Source organism: Haemaphysalis longicornis, unplaced genomic scaffold (genome assembly GCF_048455015.1).
Source record: "Haemaphysalis longicornis isolate Haplotype H1 unplaced genomic scaffold, Haemaphysalis longicornis Haplotype H1 scaffold_6, whole genome shotgun sequence".
NCBI classification, from domain to species: Eukaryota; Metazoa; Arthropoda; class Arachnida; order Ixodida; family Ixodidae; genus Haemaphysalis; species Haemaphysalis longicornis.
The window spans coordinates 75,420,106-75,434,166 of NW_027526407.1; the positions used below are offsets into that span (position 1 = coordinate 75,420,106).

General features: G+C 48.9%; 1 protein-coding gene across 1 annotated transcript; it reads left to right on the forward strand.

Moving 5' to 3' along the window:
• The first annotated feature begins 1,604 nt into the window (after nt 1-1,604).
• Nucleotides 1,605-6,580, forward strand: LOC144143084 (neprilysin-1-like). The gene is made up of 2 exons (XM_077674900.1): nt 1,605-1,746; nt 4,395-6,580. Exons 1-2 carry the CDS (start codon nt 1,605-1,607, stop codon nt 6,476-6,478), a joined length of 2,226 nt encoding a protein of 741 aa, XP_077531026.1. The 3' UTR covers nt 6,479-6,580.
• The last annotated feature ends 7,481 nt before the right edge of the window (nt 6,581-14,061 follow it).

Sequence of the window (14,061 nt, forward strand, 5' to 3'; positions counted from 1 at the left end):
TTGTTTTAGCGATTCCTATGAAGAGGAATCAATCAGTTTTTTCTTTCTTTCGTGCCTCATGAACGTTGTGATTAAGGAACCTTCAAAGTCGAATTTTTGTTTTCTCTATCCAACATCTCCTACATTATTTGCTTATTGCCTCCATAGTTCACTTCCATGAGCGATAATTAGCGAGCCCCGGATAACAACCTAAATGCGCCCGCGCGCACTACGAACATGTGATCATGATCATCGAGCACCGATCTATTATTCTAAATATTTTCGGCGAGCGAGCGAAGCAACTTTTTTGAAAATGCCTGCAGCATGTTTTTTTTTTTTTTTTTTTCTCAAATCTTTTAATCACTGTGCGCGTTGTGTGGGTCCATGGAAATGCTGGTATCGTGCTCAAGCCTCAACGATACTGCGGATTCTTTCGCGGTTCTTGCTTTAGGTGGATGTGCTGGATGCGGCACGCTTACGAAGATATCTCCTTAGTTCGAGAAAATGTCCATCTTGATTCCTCAGCGAACGCTGTTATACCGGGTACTGGAGGGGGTCAGGATACAGGCGGTTCTGTACTAAGGGACCCACCCCCTTGGCGAAATAAAGAACTCCCCATCTCCACTAACGTGAAACCTGGGGAGAGGCGAAGCATGCAGTGTATAAGTGTATTTAAAGATTGCATGCATCTCTTGCGGCACGGCGCGCGGTAATTGGGCGCCAGAGGGAGGAGCAATCGCGCGCTTGCTGAGGTGGTGGCGCCCTCTCTTGCGTTGAACCGGATTTAAGCAGTTAAATGAGGGGCAGACTGGCCGTAAGTTGTCTTCGTGTCACACTCCGTAGCATGCTAGGAAGTATGCTAAGAAGTAGCTCGAGGCGTTGGAAAACGAGTGCCCCGGTGTTTTAGTACCGTGACTACATGAGACGCCGACAGCCCGAGCCCCTAAGTTGCTTCGCGCCTGAAAAAGAAACAACCATAAAACGTTTTAGTTTCTCTCTAGTTCTAGGGAGCTATCAGCAAGACCGTTTCGGGTTAAGGTGTTTTAAATGATGTCCTTTCATTTGGGATAAAGAAAATATACTCGAGAGACAGAGAGGGGAGAGAGAAGGGAGAGAGAGAACACATTTATTGAGCGTCTAAAGTGGATATTGTGGCCCATTGGGAGTGGTTCCTTATTCACTGGAGCACGTATGACGTCATGGCGGCCGGCGTGCCGTCGACCAGCGGCAGCTGGGGCGCCAGTGAGGAGCTGAACATCAAATCTCACATTGCTCCCTAAAAGAGGGGGTGTGGGATAGAGAAGGCGTAGAGTTTCTCACTAGCTTACGCACTCCCCAATTATGTCGCGGAGTGATCCAGGTTTTTAATCAAATTTGCATTCGGCCGACTACTGCTCCGGGAATATGAGGTGTAGCCTTCTTGGCAAAAATCGGTTGCCTGACTAAATATGCCTGCTCAAAGGCCCTGGCCAATCCCTATCTGTGGGAATGAGTTATTACTTTAAGAAGGAGAAGAGGAACAGGGAGATGAAGAAGATGAATCACCCCAGCACGCGGTAGCAGCCCCTGAAGAAGAAGAAGAAGAAGAAGAAGAAGAAGAAGCGCCGTTCATGTCAGCTGCAGCCATGTCCCTGCCGCTTGGCACGGAGCCGTTCTCCCTGTCCACTGAATCGCCCAGGACGGGGGATCCCTCAACCAGCAGCGGTCCCGTGCTCTTGTCTCGGGGCTCGCGCAAGTTGGGTGAAGCCAGTGTACTCGTCTCCAAGAGTAAGTTTACGCACAAGCATGGTATTGGCCATCTGCGGTCGTCCCACTGTCGTAACAACAGGGCTTCTGTTGTCACACGGACGTTTTTTTGTCGTACGACAGGAATAATTGTTATAGGTATTCCTGTTGTCATTTTAGACTGGATTGCGCCTGTGGGCAACTGCGGGGAAATATAAATTTGTTCGTTAGTTCGGAAAGTTTTTAAAGTTGTGTTTCGTAAGGTAGAGGTTCAATGGTAGTTTTATATGACTGCACTCTTCGGCAATGTGTCGCGAATGTCTACAAGAGATGTCTACAAGGGATGTCTACAAGGCTGCTGAAACGGAAGAGCTAGTGTGACTAGATAAGGGCACAGACTATCGGCACTCATTTCTCTTTTGTTGCTTCCCGCCGCCATGATGATTGGTCAGTTCGCATCACGTGACATTTGTTTACACTGCGACGGTTCTTGGGCGATGCCATGTTGCTGTTGATGCGTTTTACTCGGTCAACTCTGGTAGATTGACTTGTCCTCCCTGCTCTGCGGCTGCGCGCGACTCTAAATAAACGATAACGCGTGTAACAGCATTTCGGCAGCAGAACTGTGCCCGAAAATGCCGTTTTGCTGCATCCTCGGTAGGGTTAACAAACGACCCCTCTGTCGAAGTTACCGGCGAGGCTGCAGAAGCGGCAATCGCGCAACACTGATAACCACCAAAATGGCCGCCGTTTCTGACTTGCGTGCATCAGTGGCGTACTCTGATACCTTATCTAGTGACAGTAGGAGGAGCCGTGTAAGGTGGCCTCCATATTGGTGAATTTTCAGAATTTCTGTACCTTTTTAACCCGAAAGTGTTTTATTCCGAGATACACGAATATATCACTGACGTCCTATCCGTCACGGAAATGACGCCACTACAACAAAGCAAGCGGCCTGTAAAGGGCGCATCCCTGCACACAGGGCCTTCTCGCGGAGAAGCAAACTTTAGTACTAAAGAGTACGTTATACTTAGGCTTGTTCGTTTTCGGGTTTTATATTTTGACACGAAAGTGTTTTATGCCGGGATACACCAAGATTTCACTGACGTCATATCCGTGACGGAAATGACGCCAGTACACCTTTGCCGAAGCGACCCGCTAGCAGGACGTCGCTCGCCAAGACAGCCACGGACCCGCAAATCATGCTCAGCTGCAGATTTCGCTGCACATTTCTTTTTCGTGTTTTACCGATTCGTATGACAGAGGAATCAACTAGTTTTCTATGTAAACCATGTATTTCTGTGCTGCAATTTTTGTTGTAATCAACAAGTAAATGCCATAAGGCTGTGCTGTAAAAAAAGTAGTATCGTGATGTGTGAGCATGCGCAGCAGCTGCATTAAAGCAGTCTTCCGAAAAAAGAAAGTCCTCTAGCTGAGTATCTTAGCTTTTGTCAGTACATATACCTAAAAAAATGAGATCTGAAACCCGCTACTTGCGCCCTGATCGTTACTTGAAAATTGAATGATTGTAGGGACGTTACTACAGTGCACCGTCCTTCGTTCGCCAATTTTGTCAGTTTACCGCATTAGTTTCGTGCATTTTCATTTTTGTGCGTGCTTTGTACTCTCTTTGTACTTACCATGACCACGCCTTATGTTTTTTTCTCATTTTCTTCCTTTTTTTTCTCTTTATATCTGTAATTGTTTGATTGATGGTGGGGTTTAACGCGCCGACGCTTCACAGGCGATGAGGCAGGTAGTGGAGGACACCGTATTAAATTTGACCACCTGGGAATCTTTAATGCGCACCGAAACGTCGAACATACGGGCATTTTTGCTTTTCGCCTCTATCAGAAAAGCTCTTTATATATGTACCGCTGTCCTTTGTCCTTTTCGATTCCCGTATCCCCATGTATAGGGTAGTCAACCACATGGTTCCCTGGTTAACCTCCTTGCATTTCCTGTACTGTTCCTTAACCTTCCTTCCTTCCTTCCTTCCTTGCTTCCTTTTTAACACGAAAGTTTTTTTGCCCGGGTACACCAATATATCAGTGGCGTCATATCCGTCATGGAAGTGACGTCGCCAGAAAAAGTGCCATTGACTCGGCGGCACCCGAATTCGAGCCCACGAACTCTCTTGCCGCTCGCCGCAACCGGAGGTACATGGAGATATGCCCACTCCACTATGAATAGAGACGTGAGAAGCTCTACGAACGCGCCTTATGTCCTTCCACATGACTCATTCATATGGTGCTGCCGTCTAGGAGAGGCGAAGCGAAGTAGCGCATCATGACGCTAATTAACGCAGACAGTTGGCGCCTCGATGCCAGCGCCTTCGTGTACGGTGGACGCGAGTGAATTGAGGCCCCCTCCTCTGTCGCGCTGTTCTCATGACCATTATGTGTTTCAAGCTGCTGTTTCTGTGCATGTAATTTTTATTTTTTGTTGAGCCGGAACAAACCGGTTATTTTTTGTTTCTTGCGCGTCGGCATCACTTCGTCTGGCGGGGTCAGGCTCGTGAACCCTTCGCACATGAAGGAGGTTCCTTTAACATTCACCTGCTCATGGGAAGGCCCCTTTTCACTTTCGTGTTTTACCGATTCCTATGAAAGAGGAATCAACCACAATTTTTTTCCTCCCTTCCTTCCTTCCATCTATTCATCCATCCTTCCTCTCTTCCTTCTCTGCAGATTCGGGCAGCTCGGCCCAGCCTACGACGCCAGACACCGACCGCCAGCACCAGACGTCGTCCACGGTAATATTTTTCGCGACGGTGTGCCTGCTGCTGTTCGCCACGCTGCTCACCGCCTACGTAAACGCGCGGCGAATTCAAACCGCCGACCTGATCATCGGCTGCCGCACAGCGGAATGCAAGCTGGCCTCCGGCTACCTCTCCACTCTCATGGACCGGGACGTCGACCCTTGCGACGACTTCTACCAACACGTGTGCGCCAAGTGGACCAAAGACAGGGATGGCGTCAGTTTCCTCGGCGACACCTTCCAGCAGTTCCTCGCCGATCTTCGTCGCAGACTGACCACAGCCGCGCTGTCGTCCGTGAGCCCCAACCTCCAACGACTCCTCCTCGCGGGAAAACACTTCGTCCAGGAGTGCATTCAGTACATGGACGATCCGGGACCCGGCATAAAAGTGGAGGTCCACTCACTGCTGGACGCGCTGAACGTCACGACCATCCTCAAGTCCGAGACAACCTTCGACGCCGTGCTGCACGCTCTGACGCTTTCGTTTACCACTGGCCTCGCTGCCGTCGTAGAAATCCGCAGGAAGCGGCTGCATGGCCGGGTCTACGTTCACATACGGAACGCGCGACCCATTCGCGAAGAACTCCTGCCGGAGGCTGCGGACCGCACGATTGAGGTTTACCTAGAAGACGTCATTGAAGCGCTGACTGGGGACCGACGCCACAGCGAGGTCATAGCCAGTTCACTTGTCATTCTGGACAACGCCTTGGCACAGGTGGCGCGCACTGTCGGCCCCGACGATGACACCTGGCTGCAAGCAACCGATCTTGTGGACGACACAGGCTTTCCCGAAGGTTTGTGGCACGTCGCACTGAGCTTGTTCCAGGCCAAGCGACCCATGAAGAGCCAGGAGGACGCCGTTCTCTTTACGGGACTCGACGCGGCACGCCTAACCTCACGGCGCCTCGTTCAGAGTCCGTTGAACGTAACCTCTCATTACCTGGTTGCACTCGTCTTGTCGCAGGTGCTTCGTCTGGACTTCCTCAAGCGCTTCGATTCCAACTATCCTTACAGGACCGAGCACCTGTGCTTGGACGCCGCGACGAGAGCCTTGGGGCCCGAATGGCCGGTCGTCCTATTCCAGCTGGCATTTCAACGTGTCAACTTGTCTAGCGTCCAAGCGCTCTTCGAGCGCCTGCGTAGCGTCGCCATGGTGACGCCCGACTGGATGGACAACGTCACGGCCGATAAGACGCGTGAGAAGCTCCAACAGACCAAGCTAACGTCCTTCGCGTTTGCCTTTGACGATGCCCCTAGGGATTTTAACTCAGGTAGCCCACTGTTAATGACAGTGAACGACACTTTCCTGTTGTCCTACGTGCACCTTTGCCGACAGTCTCAGCAGGGCAGCTTAAGAAATCCCCCAGACGGCCTCAAGAGCACGCTTTCTTACGCGGAACTTCGGGGTCGCGTAATCTACAGGGACTTGTACCACGCCGTGTTCCTCCCGCTGGTCTACATGAGACACCCAATCTTGTACAGCCCCATGGTGGCGTCCTACTATAACTACGGAACTCTGGGCTCGGTCATAGCCAAAGAACTAACCGAAGCCGTGTCTCCGTTCTCACGGGCAGCGAACGACAGCAGTGGCAGCGGCAACGTTTTCCTATGGTCGAATGAATCAAGGCGGGAGTTCTCCTATAGGATAAGCTGTTACCGAGCGTTCGAGGACCACTTCCACAAGGGCAGGCTGCAGGATGTTGACACGTTGACTGTGGAATTTCAACGCAACCTCTTCGCGTGGCTGCGCGCGGCGAGGGTTAGCTACGAGTCGATGAAGGCGGACTTCGAATCGGTGTCGGCCACGCGAGGCCATCCAACGTTGTGGAAGTCGGCACAGAAGGTTTTCTTTCGGCGTTTTTGCCTCCTGGCCTGCGGCTTGGAGCGTACGGAGCCGTTGAGCGCCAGGGAACTTTGCCATTGGCCACTGCTCAACATGCCCGAATTTGTGGACTCCTTCGGCTGCCCGAGCAAATCTTTCATGGCCTCGCGGCAAAAATGCCACTTTTTTTAGTCGCCGCTATTCTCAAACTGGCGGGTACAGATGAACCATTTCACTGGGAAACGCTGTATATATAGTGTAGATGTTTATGTATACAAATTGATATACTCTTTACCTTGCCTGAGTTGCGGTATGCCTTATCTCAGCATGCAGACAAAACCAGCGATTTGAATGGTCTTTGGCCTCCCGTTTGGAGGACCCAGCATAGACCACTCCACTGCAAACACTGAATGGGCACTAGTAACAGCTGTTATTATGGGAAACGGACATCGTGCCTCTCAGTGTTGCGAACGCACTTCGTCAGTGCACATAGGTTTTTTTGCGTGAATACGTTGATGCTGTCGACAGTGCCCAAATTTGGCAAACCTGTGCTCTTAATTCCAGGCCAAGCTTATCGTGTAAATTGAATGAAGTCTGTTCAATGGGTACCTTCAGGAGACGTCTTTAGGGGTTTATCCTATTGTTACTAGTTCTCTTTTGTAGGTATGAGTCATATCTATGACTTCACGTGCATTATTAGCATAATTATCATTATCCCCTTGTCACCAGGGAATTATTTTTCAGATTGCTCTGCTTTTTTTAAACATCAGAGCTCTTTAACCTTGCGATTGGTCTAGTGGCGTTAGCAAAAAATACCAAAAAACTACCGCCTCCTGTAAAGGGTGCATCCCCACAGCTACGGCATTATAGCAGTGGAGCTGACTTTCGCGCCTGTTCGTCTATGAGCACAAGGGGCATATGAGTATGCGCACCCCTTAGAAGGTGACAGTCATTCTTGGGCTACGCAAACACAAAAAAATGACGCAGCTTGCGCACTATAGTGCGCAAGGAACAGCGTGAGGAACAGCGTGAGGAACAGCGGAGCTGGGGACGACCTAGCTGCTTCTACCCTAGGATCCGCTGTTAGTGTGGGCGACCTACCGGATTGGCCTTGTAATATCCCGCTAAACTTGGCCTCACCCCTCAGCACTTAGCCTAGCCTAGCAGGAACATTGCAAAACCTCACTAAGCCTAGCAAAGCCTAGAAAAACTTAGCAAACCCGGAATAAATTAGGTCTACCCCCAGCTCCGCTGTTTCTCCAACCTTGCACGACTAGTGCAAGCTGCCCGAATTTTTTTAACAGCTAAGCTGTTTAGCAAATCGTAATTTTTTGTGTCCGCAGTTAAAAGAACCACTTAGTAGCCGAGTGCGCGCACGTAAGCGTAGGCCTCGCGGCGAGACCGCGCGGCAGATAAAAAACCAAGAAAATGCCGAGCGCTGGTGTGTGCGTGCCTCGCGACAGCGTCCTTGGCGCACGTTTGTCAAGCCAGGCATACCCACTTAGAGAGATTGGCTAAGGGTGGCAAAAAAAAAAATCCCCAGCGTCCTCCGTAATCGTGACAACACTTGCTCGGAACGAGGAAGACTCCACCATTAACTGTAATCGTGGCAGCACCTGCTCGGAACCAGAAATACACGCCGTAGCGTACGCCCATCCAAGGTGATGTCCAATGATTAACACTTCCACAAAAATGAAAGAAGCTCACCCTTATAGCAATAATGATAGAGTAAAGGTCGCTGCGGCAGCGACGAAAAAGCAAATCGACTGCAATCGGGGACTTAAACCTCCACGATGGACGTGAAGGTTGCGTACAGCTTCGCTACCTTCAAGTTTTACGCGTTAGTGTGTATTTCCTTCATTTTTTACTGAAATTCTCTCTCGTTCTGTTCAATTGAAAAAAATTCCTTGGGCACTTAGGTGTGCTCACGTAGTTTGTAGGCGAAAGACTAGCAACTATCGAAGGCTTCTTTTTTGCTACATTGTGTTTGCGTGTCTTCCTTTTAGGGGCGAAGCCCCGTAGTGCCTCGGGCTGTCAGCGTCTCCTTTCGTCGTCTCATGTCGTCACGGTAAATCAAGTTGGCAAACGGTGATAAAAAAAGCGTGTATTAAAAAATGCTTCAAAATAAAGTAACATGATTTAAACTAATTTAAAATACAGGAATAATGAGGATTTAGTCGCATTAATAGCAAAAATTTGTTCAATCCCGTCTTGAAATCAGTTTCACACGCCAGGTTCTCTCCTGTAAAGCATACTTCTTAGCATGCTTCGGCGTGTGACACGAAGACAACTTACGGCAAGTCTGTGCCTCATTTAATTGCCTAAATCCGTTTCAACGCGAGAGGGCGCCACCGCCTCAGCAAGCGCGCGATTGCTCCTCCCACCGGCGCTTTTCGGCACCCAATAAGAGTGCGCCAGGTGGCAAGAGAGAGACTTACAATCTTTGAATGCACTTATACACTGCATGCTTCGCACCTCATCACGCATCACGTTAGCGGAGGTGGCCCGTGATTGTTTTTCTCAGTCTTTTGACGCAAACTACCCCGAGAGGCACACTGTCCGAAATTCACGCGGCAGCTGCCCCAAAATCAGAGCTCTCCTCTGCATGCACCAGTTCTACGCACGTGCCGCCACGTGCACCGGTCACGCAGCACGCGTCATGCTAATCGGGCAGGTTGCTGTGTTAGCTCTGGGGATAAAACACGTGCCTGCTCCTCTGATGACCGCTGTTCAAATCCCATGCGAACAAATGCATTTTCTCGGGCGATTGGAGACCTCACTGTCCAGCTCTGACCTCGCCATTCAGCAACAGCCGGTGGCTCGAGGAGAAGAATTACTGGACACATATGGGTCCCGCGAATAGGGAACCACCCCATCTGGTGCCTGCGCGCACCATTCTTTATTCGAAGCTCAGTAAAAGCTGTATAATCAATCAATATTCGAAGCGGCGGTCATTTTGATACCACTCGTGTGAACGACGACGACTACCCACTGCGGCCACTTATCGTGTTTGTTCAGACACCTAAGGCTTTCGCGTTGAAATTTCTCCTCGACTGTGATTTTGACGCAACCGTCACGACCAATTTGGCGTACTGTTGGCGACATACAGCCTCCCCCCTCTTTTTTTCTTTTAAGTGCGAATGCACTTTATAAGCGACCCCAAACCATCCACCGCCGGCGGCGGCGGCGGCGGCGGCGTCCGCAGTGCTCCTCTATATTTAAAAAAAAGAAACAGCATCCGGCGCCAGGTTTCGATCCGAGGACTTTGCGGCCGCAGCGCGACGCTCTACCGACCAAGCCACGGACGCGACGGTGATATCAGTGTTAGTGACGCGCCTTATATCTTTAACGCATTCAAACTACGTCGTCAGCGGCGTGCGTTGGCAACTCAGCGGCGTTATAGCGGCTTGATAACTGCGTGGTGTACACGTGATACTACAAACCCGATGGAAGAGATGGAAGAGAAGGCGGCGAGGCGGTGGGCTGCGGGGGCCGAGCGCAAGCGCCGCAAGCGGGCCGACAACCGTGCATTCGCACTTTCACATTCTCCCCCTCGGGGAAATGCGGGGGAATTTTTTTGTATATATCTCTGGGCGGCAGCGTTTGGAAAAAAAGGTTCAGAGGAGGCACGCTTTATTTATTTATTTATTTATTTATTTATTTATTTATTTATTTATTTACAGCACCCTCAAGGCCATAAGGCATTGGAGAGGGGAGGGTTATATACAGTAAATCAATGATAAAAACAGTAAAATCAAAAGAATTACAACTAAACATACAATCGTACCTGGCGCATAATAAGACAAGTAGAAACAAAAGTTGACTGCTAATTATGCAATATTAGTTGATGCATAACAACAAGACAGGAAAGACATAAAAACCTATAATTATACAATGTTAGCTATTGTGTGCTTAAATGACTCGTGATCAATAATGACAGCGGTTGATGCAGGAAGGCGGTCATTCGACTCAAGTCTTGGGTATAAAAGACTAGTAAAATGCATTTGTTCTTGACAATTGTATTCCATCATCGTGGTTAATTGGGCTTTGCCGCATAATTGACTAGTTTACACTGCCAATATTTGCGATCGGTTACATTTGAACCATTTTATGGAGAACGTTACGACCACTCGTGCTGGCTCAGGCGTTAACGCCTCCGAGGCGGGAACTTGACACCCTCAGCTCTCAGTCGCGTCTAAATGCCTGTGCACGCGTGATGGAATTCCGCGCACTTACTTTCCTGTTTTTGGTCGGCGTGTGCGCCGGCATTGGAGAGCAAAACCCACGTGCGGTGCTTTACATTGCTATGCAAGCAGGTTACAGCGCTGATAGGTGAGGAGTTAGTTTCTTGTATCATTTTTGCTGTTCTTCTCCCAGGAAGGAATTCCCCGCCTTCCAAACATTAGGGCTTCGAGGTATCATATGGCACCGTCTCGTGCTGGCAGCAGTGTTTTTTTTATAGAAGATGCTCGGAAAAACTGCTCTTTTTAGGAACCCTTACATTTTTCTCTTTTTTTAAAAGTAATAAAGGATGGTTCTGGGGTTTTTCAGTTGGTTTCTTTTCGTTCTTTCGTTTCTTCGTTTATTAACTCGTGAATCCGTTGGTTCGTTAGATCGGTAGTTCATTCGTAGGTTCCTTAGTTTCTCGCTGATTCATTTCTTCGTTTATTTATTCGTGATAGTTTCTTCGTTGGTTCATACCTTTGTTGGTTGATTCATTCATTCATTCATTCATTCATTCATTCATTCATTCATTCATTCATTCATTCTTTCGTTCGTTATTTCATTCTTTCGTTCATTCATTCATCCATTCGTTTGTTCATGCATTCGTTTTTTCGCTGATTGATTGATTGATTGATTGATTGATTGATTCGTTCGTTCGTTCGTTTGCTCGATGGCTCGTTTTTCATTGGTTGATTAATTAATTAAGTAATTAACAATTAAATTCGTTTGTTTGTTTGTCGCTTCGTGCGTGCGTGCGTGCGTGCGTGCTTGCGTACCGCTTCATTATACTGTTGATTTTAGGCTTTTATAACATTAATGTTGCGTGCACCAGTGTTCAGGGATGTTGAAAGGTAAATAAAATTTTCAGTTCGAAGTTGAATGCTTCAAACAGTGACGCCATCGGCGACTGGCGACCTTCGCATGGCAGTCCGGGTATAAGGCTAACGGAAACGAAAACAGATAGAAAAGAGGAAGAAAGGGTGTTTCGCCGATCACGCACGCATGTACGAATCACGTCCCGGTACCGGCCGTTTAAGCGCTTTGTTTGAACGTGATAAAGGCATTTTGGTCTTCGTGAGTGCTCCCATCGCGATACACGGACATCGGTCGGTAGACGAGGAGAGGGGGTGGGGAGATAGAGGCGTGACTGAGGTGTGCGCTGCGTCCCGTAATCTTGGTGTTTGAGGCAAGGATGATGCGCGGTGGAGAATCGCTTCTGAGAAGCCTATTAAGTTGCGATGGGCATGGCGCGCGGTTGCGTTGTAAGCGTGTTTCGGCGTCCTTTGCCTTCCTACCACCCTCTACGCACCACCTACCATTTCATTTCACCAACGCACGATTTCTGTTCTTGGCCGCGTACCTGTCTTTTGAGTCAACACGATTAAGATGAAGGCACTTTGTGTTCTCGATCGCAGGGCTGGTTTTGGTTCTCAACCCATGGAACAACCTTCTTGTGCGACAAGTTCTATCCGCGAAGTTCAAACCACGCTGAAAATCTCGGCGGTGGATGCGACCGTCATCACTTTGTTTTGTTAGCAACCGCAGCGTCCGTAACAACGCACAGACATCGCCTATCTACGACGGTGTCTACAGTAGCGCCAAACCCATTAAGTGATTTCAAATTTCGCGCTCAACCTCCAGCTTGCAGTGCGGCCTAGCAACGACGGCGTCCACAGCAACGCGCGCTATCACCCTTACGTTTCGAAATGTCCCGGATGTTTCTCTAAGCAAGTGGCGTCGTGCGAGCTGCTCCTCTCGCTCTTTCTTTCACGAATCGCCATTTCACTGCCCGCTCGGCCCATTTCCTTTTCCGTTTGGACCATGCGCAGCTGTTCCGCAGTCGCGAGAGGGCGACATTATGCGTACCGCCTCCCACCAAAGTACCGAGCGGGAAGCCTAAGCGCCTAAAAAAACTGTGGTTAATTCCTGTGTCATAAGAATCGGTAAAACAAAAATTGAAATGTGCACTGAAATCAGACGCTCAGCCTCATTTGCGGGTCGGCGCCATTCTTGTGGGTGTGCTTCGCGAGCGACGTCCTGCTTGCGGGTCACTTAGGCAAAAGTGTGCTGGCGTCATTTCCGGGACGGATATGACGTCATTGAAATCTTGGGGTATCCCGGCATAAAACACTGTCGTGTTAAAATATAAAATCTGAAAATGAACAATTCTGAGTATAACGTACTCTTTAGTAATGAAGGTTGCTTTCCCTCAAGAAGACCCGCAAACGAATCCCTCGCGAGAAAGCTGAGCACCCCCACGTCGCCGGTGTCGGAATGGCGCCGTCGTATAGACGTCGGCTCCTTAACGCGAGGGACCCAGGTTCGATTCCCACCACGGGAAGCGTTTTTTCTTGTGCCACCATCATCATCATCATGCGCCCGTTCGTTGAGTAAAGTTGGCTTTCCTGCAGTGCGTTTGTGGTTACGACACCACCATCAGTGAGACCAAGAAAGCTTCACTTTAAAATTATCCGCGTGTCTGCTTACTTCGCTGCAAATGTCATGGAAAGACGATTGCCCTCTGCCGTCGCCGCCACGTAACACATTTACTACGTACGTCTTCCGCCTTTTCTATCTTCGCCTCACTATGATCACTCCATCTGGAGCAGCAAGCCCCGCCGCTTGTGAGAGAGAGAGAGAGAGAGAAAGTGTTTATTAATATGAAAATATTTACAGGGCGAAGTTTTGCCTCTCGGTAGAGGGCATAGGTCTCGCCGGGGGAAGAAGGAGTGAGAGGGAATTGTTAATTAAGTATGATAACAAGCTATGTACAGACTATGTATAAAAGGCTATGTACAGACTATATACATACGCTCTGAGGTTACCTACAGCCTATTTACACACACACGCACTCACTCATACACAGCCACGCACACAAGAGGGCTAACAGGGGGTGGATGGCCGGTGGGATCTGGTTTTAACAGTTCATGGGCGGGTGTTGAGGCCTGACTCGTCGAGGTACGAGAGGAGCAGCCTGAAGGCCTCCCGGTGCAGCATGAAGGGCCCCCTAGGAGCATGAGGCCAACTTCTGCAGTGTTCATTAAATCTCCCTCCTCTCTCCCTCCTCTCTCCCTATCTATCTATCTATCTATCTATCTATCTATCTATCTATCTATCTATCTATCTATCTATCTATCTATCTATCTATCTATCTATCTATCTATCTATCTATCTATCTATCTATCTATCTTCTGTACCTCTCTTATCTATGGCTCTCCTCTTTCTCTACTCTCTTTCTATATATTTGCCTCCCTCTCTCTATCTCTCCCTCTCATTCCTAGCCTTCCTCTCCACCCCTCTCGCTCCTCCTCTGACGAATGAAACAAAGGTTAGCTCAATTCACTTTTTCCGCGTTTGCTTTGCTCGCGTTCCATCGTTTCGGGCCTTTTGCTTCTTCTGTGCATGGAACAGCTCGAGCTTGAGCTCTTCTGTTTTAGTGTTCGCGTTTATCACGCTTCTCTTAATACCGTTTCTAACGCTTCTTTTTTTTTTAACTTTCTATCGCAAAAACCAATTCAACGTGCATTCTTATATAAAAGAACGCCTCTTGT

Excerpts from the sequence above, each read along its gene's own strand:
- LOC144143084 (XM_077674900.1), top strand. The coding sequence starts at position 1,605 with ATGTCCCTGCCGCTTGGCACGGAGCCGTTCTCCCTGTCCACTGAATCG. Across the intron at positions 1,747-4,394 it reads CAGTGTACTCGTCTCCAAGA|ATTCGGGCAGCTCGGCCCAG; the intron begins GTAAGTTTACGC and ends CCTTCTCTGCAG.